The 22418-nt window shown below is 32.8% G+C and overlaps 1 protein-coding gene across 4 annotated transcripts; it reads left to right on the forward strand.

Annotated features, from left to right (window-relative positions):
- The first annotated feature begins 880 nt into the window (after nt 1-880).
- On the forward strand, nt 881-10688 carry LOC107871196. 4 transcript variants are annotated; one of them, XR_007053674.1, is made up of 7 exons: nt 881-1162; nt 2465-2537; nt 2924-3325; nt 4130-4464; nt 5276-5780; nt 5936-10365; nt 10450-10688. XR_007053674.1 is itself a non-coding variant. In XM_016718041.2 (7 exons), exons 1-7 carry the CDS (start codon nt 1121-1123, stop codon nt 10476-10478), a joined length of 1125 nt encoding a protein of 374 aa, XP_016573527.1. In that variant the 5' UTR covers nt 881-1120; the 3' UTR covers nt 10479-10688. The 4 variants fall into 4 exon arrangements, 1 of the variants encoding a protein (XP_016573527.1); XR_001674646.2 differs by having other exon boundaries at nt 10334-10365; XR_001674648.2 differs by having other exon boundaries at nt 5276-5708; nt 10334-10365.
- The last annotated feature ends 11730 nt before the right edge of the window (nt 10689-22418 follow it).

The raw sequence follows: 22418 nt of genomic DNA on the forward strand, positions 1-22418 counted from the left end.
GAGGAGGAGGAGGAAGAGTTGAATAAATGTTTTGAAAAAGTAGCTAGGGATAGGGATCTCTCACCAAGGCAACAAAGAAGTGGAAGCAACAAGAACAAAAAGAAAACACATGGAAGGCAACATAGTTGGGATGGTAAGGTTACTGAAGAATTTATTTCAAGACACCTGCCGATGCGACTTACTAAGCAAAATTATATGATAGTGTCAACAACTTCAATAAAATTCAATAAATCAAAGAAGTGATGAACTATCAAGTGCTTTTAGATAGACTTGAAGAAGAAAATATGGGAAAAATACTTCAAGTTACATTAGGCGGGCAAACTATCTTCTTTAGATCATATATGCATAAAAGGAAGTTTGAGGATGATAACTCAACTTTCTTCTTACTGTTTATATTTTGGCATTATGTAAGTGTCCTAATCAGTAATATCATCATAGAATGTATTATAAATTTTGTGATGATCATAGGATACCTAGTTTTCTCTAACTCTTATTTTCTTCATGCTGGTTAATTAGTAAGGGTTTTGTTACTCATTAAGATTGATAAGGTAAGGTCTAGCCCCCTTATACTTATTCACATTGAGGATTTTATTATTAATAAAAGACCGCTAGATACTCAGTCTGGTAGTATTAATTAGAAAAAAAAAAAATCTCATCCATCCATTTGCCACCTTAGTATGGCCTAATGATTCAAGGTTGAGTAAGGATTCAAATTTATTTTTTAAAGATAAATACTAGATAATTTTTTATTATTCTTTTTAGTCTTAATAAATAAAATTAGGGGTTTATTGCCCGTGAAAGGTGACAATATCTCATGAAATTAGTGCCTTATTATTATTTAAAAAACTTTGCCCTTAATTACCACTAAACAAATTTATCCCCAAATTGATCAAAAATACCAATTTCACTTTAATTACCCATTACTCACCAACTAGTTTCGTCCGTCTTTCAGCACTTTGAACCCTAAAGCTTTTCTTTTCAAGATATTTTTTATTTCTTCCAACTGTTTGTTCTGCCTTGCAATTTTCCTATTTTAAAATATCAACGTGACTTGTCTGTACTTTGAAAAATTGAAAACTCATTTTTCCTAGTTTTCAAATTTGTGTCCATATTTTCCGGCATGAAAAGCTTTGGGTCACTCACCGTCGAACTTCCTATTCCGGTAATAATAACTGAATATTTTCATTTTATTTTGTAAATTTTGGAGTTTTATCAAATAACTCCCATTTCAATGTGAATTTCTAATGGTTATCACTATTTGTTTGGACGACTAAATTCAAGTTGTTGTGTCCCGTTGTTAGATTCAAGGGCAAAACCGATAGTCTCCTCTACTCCTTCCATTCCATTTTACTTGCCCTTCGTTGACTTAGCACTAAATATTAATTAGAGGTTTAGTTTGCTAAATTGACCTTATAAGTTTGAGTTTTATGTAGTCATTTAATGATAGGGTTAGTGTTAGAAGTACACGATAACTTGATTTCATAAATTGGATAAGTAAATTGAAACAACATTTTATCGTAAGAGGACGAATTAAAATGAAATAGAGGGAGTATATGTGCTTAATTCGTTTAGTGGGTTTGGGTCGGTTTAAAATTTAAGGGGTAGTTTGGTGTGAGGTACAAGGATATCTAGTCCCGTGATAAAATGAAGGATTATTTTATCCATGTTTGGTGTGAGGTATTAGTTAGTATCGGGATTATTTATCCACTATTTACATCATAGGGATGAATAAATTATCCCATATACATAGTGGGATAACTAATAACTCTTTCCCAACAATCATACGACGCCAAAGAGGGTAATGGGTAAAAAGGCATCCCGGTGCACTAAAGCTTATGCTATCACAAGGGTCTGGGGAAGAGCCCCACCACAGGAGTGTATTGTACGCAACCTTACCTTGCATTTCTGTCAAAGACTGTTTTCAAGACTTGTACCAGTGAATAATGACAACAACTTTACCAGTTACTCCAAGGCTCCCCTACCAAGAAGGTAATGGGTAATTAAAGTGAAATTGGGTCTTTTTGATCAATTTAGGGGTAAATTTTGTAAAGTTTAGTAACATTAGGAATATACATAGCTCAATAGTATAACGAAGGGAAAAGTTAACTAATAAACAAAAGTAGAAGAGGAGTACTTTTGACCCTTTTCCTATATTATATGGAACAATCTCTGCTTCCCTCTTGAATACACAACAAATTGTTCGTCCTAGGTTCCCTATAATACATATAATATTATTAGCACGTCTCTTTATTCTTTACTTGGACACTGGAAGCACTGAGCTGAATTATCCTCAGTCAAATGATCAGACGGTTCGTCTTGTCCTTTTGGGTTCTTGAAGGACTCTTTACGATTGGCATACTTAAGTTAAAATGCATTTTCTTGATCTTTTCCTCTAGCACCATTATGTGGTGATCTATGTAATCTCTTGTAGAGTGCTTGTTTGATTCCATGCCTTACCATCCAGGTGAGTACAAGACCAAGACCAAGAGTAATCTGCATGCAGAGATTTGTCCCCGAACGTCTAATAAATGCTAAAGGTAGTTAGTCAAATTGCAAAGTTCTCTCAAAATTAAAATTCTTGTTTATGATGCAATTGAGCAATTTCCCTCTTTATTATCTGATATAAGTTTTTAAGTTGCATTTCCTTTATCCAGACGTAAAAAAAGTTAAAGTTGCATTTCCTCCCTTGAAACTCTTATTCTTTTTGTAAGATGGAGAATGTGGCAAATGTTATTATTTGGTTCGTTTCGTGACTCTTGGTGAAGTAAATTATTATTTGAAACTTTAAGTTATTCTTGTTGTGTTAATAATAGCAAGTCCCTCAAAGTGAACACTAAACTTCTATAGGATGACTTGCTGTAACTTTGTTCCCTTCTCTTTTTTTTTCCTTTTTTCCCTTGCTTTGCTCTTCTTCCATCACAAGCTGTTAGGTCACATCATTTCAAGCTTGAAAAGCTAAAGGTGCTGAGAAGTTCGAGTAGGAGAAAAGTCAGTTTCTTTGCCAATGCAGAGGACCGGTTATCCAACAGCGAGCTTGAGGAAGATGGTTCTGAGCAAGAAAGTGAACATCCTAGTGTTGAATACATTGCCTCTGTCAGTAGTTCAAATGCCCAACTTGAAGGTGCTGGTGGTAAGCCTGGCATACTATCATTCTACAATCATCCTTACAGAAGGGAGGAGAAAATCCTTGTATCCGCTGCTGCAAAGAACCAGAACATTCTGCTGTGGTTTGTTGGCCCAGCTGTCCTTGTTGCCTCTTTCATCTTTCCCTCGCTTTACTTGCGCAGGATTTTATCAACTATATTTGAGGACTCTTTATTAACTGGTAGGCAAAACTTATGCTATAACATAGTTATATTTGTTTCATTTAGTTTGTCAACGAATTTGCTTAAGCTCCCCAAAGAAGAACACTTCCCACCCCTCAAGGAAAAAAAAAAAAAAAGAAGCTACCGTAATCCTTCTGATTGCAGCATCATATTTCTGTTGCCAGTAGAATAACAAATTAAATAGACACACGTCCAAATTTGTGTTAGTAGGATATCTTGTGTCCACCGACCCAATTATTTGTATGCCAAACTGTTAGAGAGTCCCACATTGGATATGGGATGGGTAATCATTTGGTCTCCTTATATGGCTTAGGCAATCCTCCTCCCTTTGAGCTAGTTTGGGGTTGAGTTAGGCCCAATATTTATTTCTTAATACTGTATTAGAACCATGTCCGTCTCAATTCGTCATTCGTCATTCACTGATGTTGGGCCCTCATATTATATTGTCCACGCTGCAATTTATGAGGTCTGGCCGCGCGGGGAGTGTTTAGAGTTTCACATCGGATATGGGTTGGATAATTGGTTTCCTTATATGGCTTGGGCAATTTGCTCCTTTGAGCTTGCTTTTGGTGATGAGTTAGACTCAAGATCCATTTCTTTACAGTAACTATAAGAGAGAGAATGCCCTTGTAAGTTATAGCGAACCACATACTCTGTCAAAATCAGGTGTATGTTATGTGGCTGAGCTGTCTATCATATTTGCATTGTTGTTGTTTAATGCTCATGCGAATCTGTTCCTTAAGTCAAAACAAGCAGTCATTTCATTGCAGTTTTGCTAAATAAATTGTGTTCTTGGCATGCAGATTTCCTCATCTTGTTCTTCACAGAGGCTATCTTTTACTGTGGAGCAGCAGTGTTTCTTCTCTTAATAGATCGTTTAAGGAGACCGCTTGAGCTAGTATCTTCTGACAGGAGAATTACCCCACCACTCGGATATAGAATATCTTCAATTTCTGTACTAGTACTTAGTCTAATAATTCCAATGGTGACCATGGGGTTTGTCTGGCCATGGACGGGTCCTGCAGCTTCTGCTACTCTTGCCCCCTACCTTGTTGGTATTGTTGTGCAATTTTCTTTTGAGCAGTATGCAAGATATATTGACTCACCTTCATGGTCTGTTATCCCCATTGTTTTTCAGGTAAGGACTAAATCGACTTAGTAATTTCACTTTGAATGATTATGCAGAGAGGGACCACTGAGCACTAGCCATTGTGATTTTTGTTGTATTGTAGCCCCATTACGGTTTTACTTGAAATGTTATCAGGAATAGGGCCACCGTGCTCCAAAACCCTCCCTTGTATTCCATTGAAATTTTTGCAGCCCTTCAAACTTAATTTTCTACTGTCTGGACGTTTAAACCCTTCCAAATATTTCAATTGATATGAATTTTTTTTTTAAAGCTCCTTTAAACATTCTACCACCGTGAGTTTTCATTTCTCAAACTTAACTTAGTTGACTCGTTAAACTCTATCAAGCTTTTATTACCCACATACATTTGTTGTTCTAATGGAAAAAAAATTGAGTGGATTCACCAAATAAGATAGACTACACTAACACAAGAATTTTTTTTTCCTTACAGAAAACTGTCTCACTTTTACCTGTACCCCAACTATAATGTTATACTAGTATCTTTGGACATCAGACTTCTTTTTTTTTCTGCTTAGATTGTTTCTGATAACCGTTCTGTTTTAATCACCAAATAACTTCATAATGTGTCTCTCCAAAAGCATGGATAGTTTATCCAATATTCAGTAAGATGATTGAGTGACTTTACACTGCTTCCCACTTTCTTGAAAGAATCTTATGCTTCCCCTTTCTGATTAAATATGTTAAACACTTCCCAAAGCAAAGATCCTCACAGGCAATTTTTTTTTCTCAAAAAACACCTCCAAAGGAAGTTTTGTGGTAGGTGATGAGGTTATTTGCCACTCTTTGGCACAATTTTACAGGTTTACAGACTGCATCAGCTGAATAGGGCAGCACAACTAGTAACAGCCCTTTCTTTGACAGTAAGAGGAGCAGAGATGACTGCCCAAAACATGGCAATAAATGGCTCATTGAGCACACTTCTTAATGTCCTTCAATTTCTTGGGGTGATTTGTATTTGGTCGCTTTCTAGCTTCATCATGAGATTTTCCCCTTCATCTACTATGGCTAAGGGGTAAGACATGGTTCAGGTCATCACTAAATACTACGGAATGTCTGCAGTTGCTATCGTCTAGTTGGTTGTTTGCAAATGCCACAGGTCTTTTGTGGTTGCCATGGTTATTTCTTCAGATGGTTCCTGTTGTTGACTTTATCTTTGTTGATTCTGGAAGAACATGAACATGGAAGCCTTTCCGACATTCTGCCGAAAATTCTTGGCAAATGAAGGAATGCAAGGTATAGGGCTGCTGATACCTTGTCACCTGTTCTGTATTTGGTTCAATAGGCTGTGAATTCGGACATCACTAGGTGAAATACTCGACTCACTAAAGTGTCTTACTTGATATACAGTTAACTTTCGTAATGGGTATCTTCTGCAATTTTAAGATTGGTAGAACCATAGTAATCATCGTTTCTTGTGCTGTGTGGAGAATGTAATTCATCTGTTCTTTACATATTTCTAGATAGGCGAATCTGATGATCTCGTCAATAACTCAGTGGACAACAACATGCTCCTGTAGCAGATATTCAAAAAAGAAATGCTTTTGGGTGTCTGGTATATGAAGGAAAATGTTTTCATGAAAAAAAGTGGGTTCTTGTTTTTTTAGCGTTTGGGAAGTACTCAAAAGGTATTTGTTCCAAGAGCATTTATATGTAATTTGACACAACACTTTTAGGGTGAGATGGAGTGGGAATTGGGGATGTAGCCGGGTAGGAAGATGAAGGGGTGTGGGTTGGAAGAGTTGAGTTTGTGAGGAGACAGTGAACTTGTCCTGCTTTCTAGATTAGCAGAGTCATGGTGAAATACATTCACAAGCAAAAGGCGCACAGATTTTGTAATTACCCGTAGTCCATGGCACGTTTATGGCTAAGTTGATCTCGATGAAATTACTTGAATTTGAATGATTTGGGTTATATGTGATCCTATCAACTTAAAGGGGTCGTTTGGTAGAGTGTACTAAAAATATAATACACGCATTATTCTTTGTGTATTAATAATACCATGTTTGGTATCATTTTTTAGACTATGCATAACTAATACTTGCATTAGTTATACACAGTATTGTGTTTTAAGGTGTGTGTTATTAATACTCATCGTTTCCTATGTATTCGTAATACCAAGTATTTCAACGCATGTATTAATTTGTAAATGACAAATTTACCCCTCAAAGCTCTACTAAAACATTTCCCCCAAATTTTTTTTCCACGGTTCTTTGCTGCAGCTTTCAACAATGAAAAAGAAAAATTCAATGACTAAATTTTTCCTCAAATCTCTACTAGAATATTCATGTTCCTTGTATTTTACCTTTATTCTTGTACTTTGTCTTCTCTTCTCTTCTTTACACTGCCATGAAAAAATATGAAAAATTTTCACCGCATCTTCTTCTTCTTTTCATATAATTAGACATTGTTTGCTCTTCTACACTAGAATTAAATGTTCTGTTATTGGGAGCTTGAATGTGAAATTGGATTCTTTGTTTTTGAAGATTGTTTTTGAATTTTTTGTTGCTTAATTTTTCATGCTAATCTGTAAAATCATGACTATTTTTGGTGATTTTCTAAAGTTGTGCATAAAAATTGTTTAATTCCCTCATGTTCCAACTATCTTCTGTATGAGGAATTGCAAAATCAAAGTTTGTCATACAAACTTTTTTTATGGAAAGGGAATGGATATAAACTGTTTGAGGAGTTGATGGACAATGAAGTCCAATTCGTTTGTTTGGGAACGAAAGTGGAGAGGGTATTTTAGTCATACAAAATATTTTTTATAAAAATTATACAACATATATTATTTTTAATACATCAAACCAAACACTGCATAAGAAAAATACAAGCATAACTAACGCAGGTATAACTAACACAAGCAATATATATATATATATATATTACACTCTGGGAAGGTTAAAAATCACGTGTCTACAAACAGGTATCTTCTTAAAGGTTTTGCTGACACTTCAACATATACTAATGCAGATATTTTTGAGATAGTATCTAGGTGTGATTACCTTGGTTGCTTATTCTTGGCTTTTAGTAGTTGTAATCTTCTCTTTTTTTATACCCTTTGGTAAGTAAAAGGTACGTAAGGAACTTGGAGTAACTAGTATAGTTGTTGCCCTGCCATGTGACCGAGAGGTCATGGGTTTAAGCCGAACAACCTCTGGCAGAAATGTAGGATAAGATTGCCGTAATTGACCCTTACGGTCTAGTCCTTCTGCGGACCCCGTACATAGCAGGAGCTTTAATGCACCGGCTGCCCATAAGTAACGGGTATGCAGTATTGCAGAGTGCTAAGTGAACTTATGATGCAGTAGTCAGTTTCCAGAATTGGGTCATAAGACAGTCAAATGTCCTTTTGAAATTTTTAATAATAGTGTGGGTCTGTTTGTAGTGTGGAAACTTGGCTCTTTTTAGTAAGCAGTGAACAGTGAACTTGGCTCTGTTTGTAGTGTGGAAACTTGGTTCTTATTACTCTTTTTAGTTCCAGGCAGAGTAAGAAACTTGCATTTTCCTAGTTCTTGTCCTTCACTATTTTTTCATTTTCTTTCTCATGGATTTTTGCTACAGTGAAATTAGGACTAGTGATAATTTCTATGTAATTAAAGCATGTAATACGAATTGTTTTGGAAAGAAATCTGCAAGAAAATAATTCAATCAAGCATGTTTGCAGTTGAGATAATGCTATTACCGTGTGTGTTTTTGGTGTTTGTATGGGTATTGCATTTATGATAATTGTTTCCCGGACATTGAAATTAGGACTCTAGCTGTTATTGTTGTGTAATTAGAGTACGAAAGTGCTGTTTTATTTTGGAAAGAAATCTACATGAAAATAATTTGAGGATAGGCATATATATGGTTGATAGCTTCAAATAAAGGCATTCAGCTTCATCGATGTTCAAATTTTCTCTTTGTCGGGTAACTCCAACATCCTGCATATGGCAAGGCCTCTAAGGGGATGGGGTGGTCTCGGTTGGAGTCATGATCGAACATGCCGCTTGCTTGGTGGGCTTAGTTTAGAAATAAAGTTGCGCGCTTGCTATTAGCTATAGTTTATGGCATGATGGTAAGCGCTTGATCCTAACAAAGTTCTTCACGTCTAAAAGTGGTAAAAAAGTAGTCACCCCTTTACCATCTGGACTTTTACGCTGTTGCTTTTTCGGTCAGATAGCATGATCGTTAACATACTGGGATGAGGTGGCAAAGGGGTGACCATGACAGTGATGTTTTTCATTAGTGTTGTTCTTTTTTGTGATGCAAGTGCATGCTTTACTTGTTCCTGCTTAAGTTTGTCCGACATATTTGAAGAAAAGGTGGGTTTCTTTCAGTTTTGGCCGTTTGCTTGCAATTTTCAGCTCTTCATGCCTTTCGCTATGTCCCCGTCCTAGAAGATGGCACTTCAATTCATGCTCTGAGGTGGTTATCACTTGAAATACCACACAAGTCCATTCTGTTTAAACATTTTTTACAGAATTAGTTTCTGAGAGTTTAATCTCCTCGACATCCACTGGAAGTGTTGTTCCCTTGAACTGCATAGCTGTTGGTTTCTTCTCAATCTGAATTAGCTTTTCCTTCACACTATTAATCTGTAGTTCCACAGATGATATTTTAATCACAGGCATACAGACTACTTTTACTCCAGAGCCACTGATTATCTCTTAAGTGTTTGCAATGTGATATTGTGATGCTTACATCCCTGTGCTGATCTTATTTAAAAAAAACAATATCTCGGTTTCTCACTGCTGACTGCTGGTACCTATATGTTTCTCTTTCTCCTACATGTTTTTCCCTTGTTTCGGTTTCTCTCCATCCATATAACAAGGGTTGGTGGGACAAAAATCGCCATTTGTCATCATGCTTAAAGGCTTATTTTCTCTTGTGAGATGATTAGCATTGGAATGTGCTGAAAGAAATAGTTGAAAGATATATCATGCACATGAATATTGATATCTTGCAATATGGGGAAGGGGGTGTCAAGAGCATTTCTTAGAATATCTATCAATCAGGTGTTCTTTCTGCAATTGAGACGTTCCAATCTCATGAACAGCACGCCATAAGCAAAACTATTTGCAACACAAGCACCTGCTGTGCTTTAAATGGTCTCTCTGTGCCTGTTTTATGTTTACTTAAGCCATTGAAGACTAGACAAGATTGTTAATACCACCTGAATTACCCTCTGGGTAGAGTTAATTGGATATTGTGTTGCGAGCTTACCATGACACTTAAGACATGCACTTCTAAGTGACCAGTTGCTACATTTTTAGTCCGGAACATAAAGTCTACACTTTAACATATCATGAAGAAATAACAGTACAAATTTTCAAAAAACATATGAAGAAAATTGAAGAGATAGCTCTCAGATATCTGTGTACTACAATTACTCTACGGTCTCAATTTAGTCAGTATAATGTTATTGTGACATCATATGATGTTATTCGCAAAGATGTTGATTATCTTAGGCAGCTCCTTCTAGAACTATTGCATTCTAAATGAGGGACATATCATAAAGAATTCTAAGTCGAAAAGAACAGTTGCTGTTAACAGCAACTGAAGGCACAGCGTCGCCTCATTCTGAGTGGAACGCCAATACAGGTGTGTTTGTGCTAGTAGTTCAACCACATTTGAATATTTACAACAATTCAATGGGTGCTTATCAGTTCAGTCAGTTAAATTGTACTTTTCCTGTGATTGATATGTTGTTCACTGTGTCCAACAATTCAAGTGTTTTTGTTCAACTTATGCCCCTTAAAAGTTGGATCTGGGTGGGAGTATGTACAATGAAGCTGGTACTACTTTCCATTCTTCGAGTCATGGACTAACCTACGCTTTAATCTTCCTTCCGTCACATTTTCTTGATGCTGAAGCAGGTATGCTTGCTATGGAAGCATTGCACAAGCAGGTGGGTTCATTTATACTTGCATATGGCCTTCACAGTTCGGATCTCTTCTCATCTAGATTCAAACTGAATGGTTTTCCTTGACAGGTGATGCCTTTTCTCTTTCGTCGGACTAAAGATGAAGTCTTATCTGATCTGCCATAGAAAATTATTCAGGATGGATACTGTGACCCGAGTCCTGTTCAGTTAAAACTCTATGAACAATTTTCTGGTTCACATGTAAGGCAAGAAATTTCGCCAAAAAAATTATTTTTATATTTGTGGAGCATAGAAATGATGATGAATTTTTAAAATATTTTGATATACGTATTTGGTTTTGTGTGGAACATGGTACAAATTTTTATTATGTTGTTTTCTAATCAGTATATAAAAAACATGTTTTTTTGAAATCAAATCTATGCACTTCAATTATTTATTAGCTAATTGGTGTGTGAGATTATATATAAATATGTATGTTTATGTAACGTGCTTAGTGATGTATACATTTCGATCAAAATAATTATTTTTCAATTAGAAAATACGTACTAACATTTTATATGCCTAATGTCATTTCTATAAATGTGGCTTGAACTATCAAATTTTAGGCAATATTGCTACACTTAGAAAGTGTGGCTAAAACATGCTTATACTTTATGTGTTGTCATAGAAGATGTATAAAAGGCTACGATTTTGAAGTGTGGCTAGTAATAAAGAAAAGGCCACGTTTTTCAAGTAGTGTTATAGAGGTGCTACAAAAGGTACGCCTGTGAAGCGTGCCCAGTAGTAAAACAAAGGCAACGTTTTTTAAATGTTGTTATAGAGGTGATACAAAAGGCTACGCTTGTGAAGCGTGCCCAAAAGCAACACAAAGACAACACTTGTAAGTGTAGATTTATCAAATAAAAGTGTTGTCAATTACAAGTTGCAAAGCGTGGCCTTTATACCTTAATGGACACGCTTTTAAATGTAGTCGATATGGCAACACTTGAAAAGTGTGGTCTTTGATCAAAGGTTACGCCTCTTTTGGCCACCCCAAAAGTTCGAAAGTGTAGCCTTTGATCAAAGGCCTCTGCGATTTTAGGCCACACTTTACAAGAGTGGCAATAGGACTAAAATTTTGTAGTGTATACATTTGAAGATACCATTAAGGGTTTTGAATTTTGAAATTTTGTAGATTTTAAAACATGCGTTTATTTTTTACTTGATTTTGAAGGTAAAAAATCAGCGAAATTTGTTCGTTGTGTTGAAAGAAACACGTGGTGAATATGTTGTCGAATTTGAAAATGAAATAAAGAAGTTATGACATTGTGAAGATTGAGTTTTTTATTGGTGTTGTTGAGCATCTTCAACTTGTTTTTGAAGAAGAAATAGCAAAAGCATACTTTGATTCAATTTTTTGTGGTCAAAGTTGGTCAAAGTATTAGTGAGTCCATTTGTAAAAATTTGAAAAAAAAAAATGAAAAAATTCAAAATTCCATGTGGACTGCCTCGTCAGCAAGTCAACACAAAAGCAGCAGTAATGCGCTTACCACGTCAGCAACCAACCAAAAATTCTTAGCAGTCAGTGTCATGGGAAGGTCAGCTCTTCCTGAGCCATCCAAACCAGGAATCTTCTAAAGCTCAGTGCCTTTGGAAGCTTCTTGGACGCTCAAACTAGGTAGCTCCCAAAAAATTTGGAAGCTTCTTGGACACTCAAACTAGGTAGCTCCCAAAAAATTAGGTAGTTCCCAAAAAATTTTTTGAAGTGTCCAAATTTCGTAATTTTTTTCTACACTTTCTTGCTTCACTTCTCATTTCTTATTTGTTAATTATCCTTTAATTTTATTGTTTAATTCCGCATTTTAATATCAATTTTAATCACCTTCGATTAAGATCGTTATCACATGATATACATGTACAACATCCATATCCTAATTATAGTTAAAGCCTATAGCCCATATGTTTATTGAGTTCTTTTTAAAAAAACTCATGTACTTTAATATGAATACACATGCAAAGCATGTACCCTAAACTAGTTATTTATAAAAGTAAGATTAATTATAGTTAATAGTTGTTAGTTATTTGTTTGCAATACATTATTTTGGATGTTATTATGAAAAAAGTTATTTATTAATATGAAGATTTAAGTTATTTAATTCATGTTCTAAAATATCTTAGTAAAAAGTTAATAGATTTTCTTCTTTTTCTTTAATACAAGATTTGTAACTTTTTTTTTCAATCATGTTCAAATATTGTTTGAAGTGAAACTAAAATCATAAAATTCATTGTATGAATTTTTTAGAACCTCAACATTGTAGGGCCTAAAGCTAATGTTTTACTGGCTTCACCTTTGACCCACCTCTAACCACTACTCAATCGTGAAAAGTTGGATCAATTATGGAACTTTGCAACCATATGAATTGTCAAATCTACCTCAAGAAGATTGTTGTTTGTTGTTCATGCAACATGCATTTTCAGAACCAAGAAGAAATACTGTCTAACCTTGTTGCTATTGGAGAGGAGATGGTGAAAAAATGTGGTACTTTTCCTCTATCAGCCAAGACTCTCAGATGTACTTTATTGTGCTTCAAGAGAGAAAAAAGTGAACGGGAACATATGAAAATTCTATTTTGTTTGCCTTGAGATTGAGTTACCATCACCTTCCACTTGAATTGAGACAATGCTTTGCTTATTGTGAGTATTATTCCCAAAGGACACCAAAATGGAAAACAAAAAGTTAAATCTCTCTTTGGATGGCACATGACTTTCTTTTATGGAGGAAATAATTTAGAGCTAGAGGATGTGGGTAATGAAGTATATATGGAATGAATTATAATGAAGGTAAGGGTCAAAAATACCTATTTACTTCCATAAATTGGATAAGTTAGTTCCGGGTTAAATTGTGAGATCAAATATATCTTTGTCGTTATCAAAGTATTCAAATATATCCTTTTTTAATGATTTTTCATGTAGACTAACAATTGGGTGAGGTGGACACCATATGGCACTACACCTATCATACATACAGGGAGGGGGCGGATCTACGTTGAAGTGAGGGGGTTCACCCGAACCCCTCAACCGAAAAATTACATTATATATACATAAGTCAAATTTTGAATTATACGGCTATAATGACTTTAATGAACCCTCTCAACACAACTGTAAGGCGTAGCTCAATGGTTAAGGGGGATCACTTTAATGCTAAAGTCGCAAATTTGATTCCCCCTTGGAGTTGTTGTTTTTAGCTCATTTAATTCATTTGTGTGTATGTAATATTTACTTAAAACGTATTTATTTATTTATTTATTTATTTATTAAGGATAAATATTGGGTCTAAAATATTTTGTATAAAGTTTTTACATAGTTGGAGTGAAAAGTATTTCAATATAATATCTTTTGATGCTCTCAGTACTAGTTTAAAATTATAGCTAGATTTATATAATTTTCAATTCCCCCTTCAAAAATAAAAAACATACTATGCATATCTCTTTTTATACGTTTTATGCCACATTTATTCAAAATAATTTCATATATTTGACTAGTTTTATATAGTATACAAAAGAATTGGATTTCTCAACTTTTTTAGATTATTTTATCGAATTACATAGTTCGTTTTTTTGAATTATAATTTACATTCAACATGTTAATATTGAAGTTGTTCAATAATTTTTATTTTTATTTTGAAGTAATAAATTTATATTATAATATAATAATTCAATGCTTACACATTTTTAAGAACCTTTTTTTTTTTTTTTGTAGAGGTTTAATTTGAAAAAGAAAAATTACAAATAAAATAAAACTGCAAAATAAAAGTAAGAAAAAAATATAATATTTTGTAAGAAGGGCTCGCAAAGCAAAGCTGAGAAGAAATGTTAAAAGGGCATCATAACGAAGGTTAAAGTTTAGTGGATATCTACTTTGTTTTTATAATGTAATTTTTTATACGCTTACTTCTTTATATATCGATCTCCTGAACAAAAATCCTAGATCCGCCACTGCATATATATATATATATATATATATATATATATATATATATATATGTTCTTCTTCATTAAAATCTTATTTGTTTCCTTCAACATATTTCCAACAATACCCAATTTCAAAATCCTCTTAGTACCTTCAACACAACCATCTTTTCCAATTAACAACCAATATTCAACGACGCTAACTCCGGATGAAGAAGGAAAAAACATTGAAATTGGGTTTTGAAATTATAAGGAGGTTCGTAAAAGAGGAGAAAATGGCAAAGTGTAGGTGGGTTATAAATTTGGTCTAAATTTGCTGGTTAATCGTCAAAACTTTTTGCCGACCTTTTTGGGAGATTTTGATTATTCAAATTTGTGTCTTAAAGACTCAAACTTATGAGATTGTTTTGAATATATATTGTTATTATCGTAATCTTATTTATTAGCCTTCTTTTTATGGCTGGTTAAATTGATAAAAAAAATAAAAAAATTTAATGAAAAGGAATGTATATATATATATGTCACATTGCGTCTATCTTATCCAATTGTTAGTCTACATGGAAAATCCTTAAAAGGAGGGGTATATTTGCGTACTTTGATAACAACAGGGGTATATTTGACCTCAGAGTTTAACCAAAGACAAACTTAGCTAATTTATGAAGATAAAAGAGTATTTTTTCACTCTTTTCCCTATAATGAAACTTCATTAATGTCTTCCTGAAAAATAATAATTGAGTGAAAAGGGACAGAATTCATAAACTTTTTCAGACTTTAAGTTGATGCGTTGAATCTCTAAATTTTAGTTATTGCTTTAATAACCTATTTATAACCTTCAACCTTGTCTTTGGAAAGTGTCAGTTTAAACCAAACATTGCTGTCCTTCAAAAACAAGTAAGCACAAATAGTTTTGCTACTTTGCTTTAACAACCTATTTATAACCTTCAACCTTGTCTTTGGAAAGTGTCAGTTAAACCAAACATTGCTATCCTTCAAAAACAAGTTAGCACAAATAGTTTTGCTACTTTGCTTTTAACTATATGTGCTTCAATATTTTCGAAATCTCCATCATTTATACTTGAAATTGTAGGTCACATTATCTTCTAATTTGGTAGTGGCAGCACTTAAAATAAGCGTTGAAAAAATGGCTGCATTTTCGTGTACTAGATGCAATAGAGAGATTATTATGTTGATAATTCCAAAGTCCTATTTTAAAGTACAAAAGGTAAAATAATTGAAGTGAGGGCGAAGATACATATACATTTGAAAATGGATAAAACGAATTCATATTGATGTTACGTGTACCCAGCCGTGGGCGCAAGATAAAAAAGAAAGCAGGTAGCTGGTACCTAAATAAAGAATTGCGCTTGGAAGCCTCAGAGAGAGGCAGAAGGAGTCGAAACCTATTGCTAAAGTCTTCCGAACCCATCCACAAATAGCTAGAAAACATTTTCTTATTTACGACTTTGCTGCAGCTGTACGACATGAGAAAGAGTATACCAAATAAAGGTAAACCCGCACTGGAAAAATGTTGAACGATTTCTAGCGCTTTTCAAAAACCATTTTTTTGATTGAAAATATCTCATAGTTTGAGAAAAAATGACCTTCAATGCGGTTTTCAATATTTGAGAGGATTCTTTTAGTGAAACTTAAAGCATCATAAATTAGGGGTAATTATATCTACCACTATTATTCAATTAATGAATAAATTGAACTAGTACTAACTAATACACACGAGTGCACTTTTTGTTGATACAATATTTCTAATTTATATAAATTCTTAAAGTTGCGCTTATAAAACTTTTCTTTAACGTTATTGGATAATTGATTTTCTTTACAGAAAAAATAAATACAATAATGACTTCTAACCAGATGATATCATTGGAGTAGATTTGTATATTTTTGTTTATATTTTCGATGACGTTAGTAAATTGTAGTGGCGTTGATTACTTAACATAAGCAGAATGCCAATACAATGTTCCATCAAAGGTTTTAGAGAGCAGAAGTAGAGATGGAGTACTAGAATTCAAATGTAACTCCAAAATATTTTATGATGAGAGTCATCCTGAGCCTGAGATCTCTATTTGGGAACCCTTGGATAATGTATCATGCTCTACCCCATAGATTATTTTGCATATTTATTCTTTTTCTTTGAGAATAACTTTGTAATCTCATTTCAATGAAAATAAAATTACTTGATGTAAACATTTGAAACTACTCTGCCTCAAACGTGCACTACTCTGCCTCAAACGTACTTGCACGTTTAGTGCATAATTTAGTTATGTAACTGATAATTTCAGCTTAAGTTTTTAAGTGTGGTTCTATATTTTATCTCTAAAATTTACATTTAAGTGCACATTGCATGACAGTAATTTATGTGACAATGAAGGAAACACTTGCTTGGAATGCCAATTACGAAGAAAAGGACTGAAAAATATTCATTTTCCCCCTAGATTAAGAAGCGATATTGGTTGTGGCTCAGTGCTCACTATGTTATTGCTGCGAAGTCGCATTGACGAGCAGTATTTTCTTTTTCTAGAAACTGGACTCACATGCCTTCCATTTGATAGGCAATTCTGCATCTAACTCTCCTAATCTTAGGAGTTGTATCAATTTAAAGTCTGACCATAAAAAAGGTCACTTGAAACTATTTCCACAAAAGAGAAACTTCCAGTCTGGCTTCGGTTCCCTCGTACCCTTAGGGGTCATATTTGGTAGAGTGTATAATAATAATGCAAAATATAGTGTATTAGTAATTTTCAATATTAAATATTTATATTTAGTCTTATATTGTTTTAGTTCTTATTTTATTTTTTAATAAATTTTTAGTTAATAAATAAATAAATAAATGAAGTTCATTTTAGGATATTATTTTATTTTTATTCTAATTTTTTCAAATAATACAAAAATTTAAAAATATGTTTTTTTAAAATAAATAAGTTAGTAGTTTTAGTACTCTCTTAATTGTATTATTTTTAGGCTATTTATAAATTTTTATTTTATTTTTCTTAAATATAAAAATTAATATATATTTATTATTATTATTATTATTATTTATTCTAAATTAAAAAAAAGAGAGGATAATATTCAATTTGAATCCTAAACTACCCAAACTACTCCCTCCCAAATTTTCCTATTTAAGTACTACTAACATACATTACAATCTACACTGTTACCAAAAAAAAAAAATAGAAACTGAAACAGAAAGAACGTACATGACTACATTCATTTAGATACTGAAAAAAAAACAAAACCAGAATGAGGAAAAAATCAGAGTAGAAAAGATCAGAAAAAGAGAGAAAAATAAAGAAAGAAAAGATTTGAAGTTTAGAGTTTCCAATTGAAGTTTCCGATGACGACGTTCTTGCTTCTAAATTCGTTTAATTCATCAGCTTTGAAAATTTGTAGATTGTTCATGACTGTTCATCGTTAATCGAAAAAGATTTGAAGGTTCGTTTCAATTATTATTTTTCTTGTTTAATATTTTGATGTGGATCATTAGTTTTTGTTGAAATATTATTTTATATGGACTTAAAATTCTTTGCTATTCAATAGTTTAAAGTGAATGACGTAGTTGAAAATGGCATAGTTGAATTGTTCTTTCATTATAATTCTACGATACTAGTTATGTTCATTAATTATTCAATGATAAATTGATTTCGTGGAATTCTTTTATTTTCTATAAATAGAATTTACTAATTATGTGATTAGTTGACATTAGTCAGATTTCATATCAAGTTTTGTTAATCCTTTAATTAGAGTCTACAAATTTGGTCAAATAATAAAAAAAATATTAAAACTATTGTCATTAAAATGCGTTAATTAACTTTGAGCAGTAGCATAATTAAGAAATATTTTTTAATAAAAATTCTCTTAGTCGATCAATTTATTTTTACTACATGTGTACTGTGTAGTGGTGCTCAAAATAAAAGTTATGCTTATAAAAGTTTGAAAAGGAATTTGGTGATGTAAGTAATTTAAATAAGTTTTCTTTTATCACGATAAGTTGACATATGTTTACATGTTAAGTTTGTAAAAATTCTAGAATAGCTTTGGTATTCGTTCTGATTCTTTAACTTATGGTTACTAATGTTATGTGTGCAATTTATAATCTGTTTGTATTTTTCTTTTACTCAAAATGTTATCTTATGAGAAAGAGAAGATAAATGATTTTCCTGGTTTGAAATATGACGAGGAAGGTGTATTTTATAAAATAATTGAGGGCCAAGATCAAAATTTAAGGGTTAAATAATCTAATATTAGTTCGATGAAATTTGAGCCAAGAAAATACAAGACCTTAAGTATTTCATTAACATTTGTAAGGGTGCAAGATAAATTGCGGATTAACCCAAAACTCATTGTAAATTTTTTTAAAACAAAGAAAAAAAATTAATAAGAAAAATTGTTTCGAGTTTACAAGAGACGAAATAAATGCCTTTAACGTTAAGCTAATTTTAGGCACGTTAATATATTCATCCCAATTAAGAATGCAGCGCACGCATCTTTCTGAGATATTTAAAAATAAATCAAGGATGCAGCTATACACCTTGGCAAAGATTTAAAAAAAAAATTTGACTTTCACTAGTTTAATACAAGAGTTATAAACAAATTTTAGATATTAAAAATGAGTGAATCTAGACCTACAAACATAATTATAAAAATAGTTTTAGTCAAGATAAGTCAATAAAAGCAACCGTGCTAGAACCACGAGACTCGAGGGGTGCCTCACACCTTCCCCTCGATCAGCAGAATTTCTTACCCGGTCTTCTGTTTTTGCAGACCATAATAAAGAGTCATTTCCTTTTGACTAAGGATTCAAAAAGGTGATTTGGAACACCATAACTCAATTTCAAGTGATGACTCTGTAATTAAAATAATCCCTATTCAATACTGTCACTTTAATTGGAAAAACCCTTCGACTCGTACCTCGATTCCTTCAGGCGAAAAATGGATGTGACATCTCTGGCGACTCTTCTGGGAAAATAATAAGAATTCGAGCTTTTGATATTGACTTTACTTGCTTTAATTATTGTTATATTGTGTTTGCTGGCCTTATGTGCTACTTGTCGCTCATTTACTGCTTTGATATTATTGAACTGTATTATAATTTGTCTTCTCTTGCGCATCCTCTCTGAGTCTCTAAAATAGGATAGAAGGAATGCAGCGCATGCATCCTATTTTCTTTTTGAGATAGCCGGAGTGTCAAGGCACCTGGTGAAGAATTATAGTCACACATGTTAGGCGGGGTTCGGATCGACAATGAAGGCGGTGTTGCCCTGCTAACGACCAAGTTGTCCCTCCCCAACTCGAGTGTCCTCTCGGGTAAGCCAGTCTTAGACACCTATCCCTATTAGGCTTAAACTTAGAAGAACTGAAAATTGAGAATCTGGTTATCCCTATTAGTTTGCATTATATGCATTTGACTTAGCGGAACTCAGCACAGGGGCCGGGTCTGTCTAAGACAGGTGACTTACTTTATGAAGACCAACATGTGCATCCTTCGTGCTCTTTGACATTTGTTTGGAAGGTTGTTTGTTTGTTGACCGGCTTTAGGCAACTTTAAAATGCAAGAGATTAAATTATCCTCACATTTAGTGAATTATTTTTTTTTTTTTAAAAATTATTTTTAAAAGAAAGGAAAATTTTTAGTAACATAGTTTTATGGTCTTCATGAATTACGATGGTATGATTCTCACTCTTTAGTGGGATACGTAGGAAGTCCTTCCCAGGATACGACCCTATCTTTTAAAAATTATTCATAGATTTATTGAAGAATATTTTTAAAAATATGATTACTTTCATAATTATTTTTCTTATTCTCAAGTTCAATATATATATATATATATATATATATATATATCCCATAATCTTTAGGGATCATTAGGCTAAGTTTTACAAAATAATAAAAAATATATAAATCTCAATAGCCCTAAATCTTTAAGAATCATGAGGCTAAGTTTTTACAAAAAATATAAATAAATCTTAATAGCCCTGAACCTTTAAGGGTCTTGAGGCTGAGTTTTGTATGACATAATTTTCAAGAACTACACACACCTGATTCTCATCTTAGTGAGATATGTAGGCAGTTCTCAATGGATTCAGTGATCTTAAAAAATGATTGTCTTTCCTTCTAAATAAAAAAAATGCAAAAATAAAAAATATTTTTTATAAATTCAAAAATAAAAATAATAAATTGTTTCTCATTATTTAAATAATTTTTAAAAAGGATATGTTTCTTTGTATCTCCAATTTTTCCGAACTACGCAAGACTGATTCATGTCCTGGCATGATACGTAGGCAACCCTCCAAAGGGTTCAGTCATAACTTTTTGAAAAGTGCGCCTAAAAAAAACTGAGATGAAACACAAAACCTTCCATGATAGATTGGAGAATGCATATAGAAACATAATAGACAACGTGACATTATAATGTGCTGAATATACAACACTCACCCGTTTGCTATTTGGTCACAGAAAGATAAAGTAGTTGGTGGTTGGTTTGTGGTTTAAACTGGCATCAATAGTCTTATTTTTCTCTATACGTGATCTTTGTGTGTGTTTTCTTCTATCACTTATGTAATTGCTTGCTCGAGCTGTTAGTTTGACATTAATTAAACTTAGCCTATAATTACCTAAACACCTCATCTCAAATGGACGAATTAATGAATGGCATGTATGTTTTTCTATGAAAAAATTTGTATATTTTCAAAAATTGTAACCTTATTTAAAATAGAGAACCCCTCTATTCTACCCCTCTTCTTCATCTCTGTCGTCCTATCAGATTCTTCTCGTCCAACGTTGTTTCCCTCCCATTGACTTCTTCCATACACTTTCTCTCACCATATTCCTAAAAACACTAGTATAGTATCCATATATGAGTTGTTAATAGTGGTCATAAAGGATGAAAGTTTCAGTCTGTATTTCATGTTCAGTACTAATGTCGACACATTAAGCTATATCAATTTCTAGTGCTAAAGCTTCAACCATGTTATCATACCAAAATATTTACCAATCATAAGCAACTATAATCCCTATCTCATCTCTCATCTTTTATGTTATCACCTCCTTCTCATGATCCTTAATTACTTTGGTACAACAATTCGAATCTCACAAATTCAATATTGAAATTATTTAGTTTAATAATTATAAATGATATCTCGAATTTAGTTTACTCCATAATTGTATAAAACGTTGTTATTATATTAAATCAAATTATCATGAAATTGAATCCGACTAGTTCAAAGTTACTGAACAATGAAAAAATCTATTAGATAAGAAGAACAGAAAGCATGAAAAAATTAAATTAAGTAGATTTTTGTGCAAATATCAGTAATTCCTTTGCACCTTCACCTGATTATCAACAAAACTCAAAACCTTCTCCAACATTACATAACTTTGTTCTCTATATGTTTCTGAAATGTACAAATATTGTACCTCACAATATTAACTACACAAGACCTTTTATATGGAATTAAAATACTTTATATAGTGATCATTCATTGTCCATTTATAACTCTTAATTTTCATGAGCAATGAAGATTATTAAGAGTATAACTTATAAAGATGATAATGTATGAGTTAAAGACGCAAAATTAATGGACATTATTGGAATAGAAATTATGAAAAAAAATGAAGTGGTGTGAGTTATGAAAATGACTTATTAAATAAATTATTTAAGAAAAATAAAAATACTCTAATATAGCTTATTGTGTTATTATTATATAGTGAAATGGAGAAAACAATGTCCAAAAAAGTGTAAACAACGCAAATCCCAAGTGTCTCCTACATAATTACCCTTTCTCTCAACTTTTATAAAAATTACATAAAATCTCATATACGATACATTTCTCCATGAGATGATACATACTGATATGATACATAATTAAGCTATTTAATATGGTTAAATATGAAATAAGAGGTAATTAAGCTTAATATTGATCAATGAAATGACATAATTATGGGAATAGTAATACATAAAAAATACAACAACATCATTTTTTTTTAAATTTAAAAATATAATTCATATTTTTTACATCACATTGCCTCAAAAACCAATTAGTTGTCCGATCTTCCATACTGTTTTCCGTCATGAATATTTCTATTTTGTTGAGATATTCTGGAATTTGGCAAAGCAA

Source organism: Capsicum annuum, chromosome 1, assembly GCF_002878395.1.
Source record: "Capsicum annuum cultivar UCD-10X-F1 chromosome 1, UCD10Xv1.1, whole genome shotgun sequence".
Classification (NCBI taxonomy): Eukaryota; Viridiplantae; Streptophyta; class Magnoliopsida; order Solanales; family Solanaceae; genus Capsicum; species Capsicum annuum.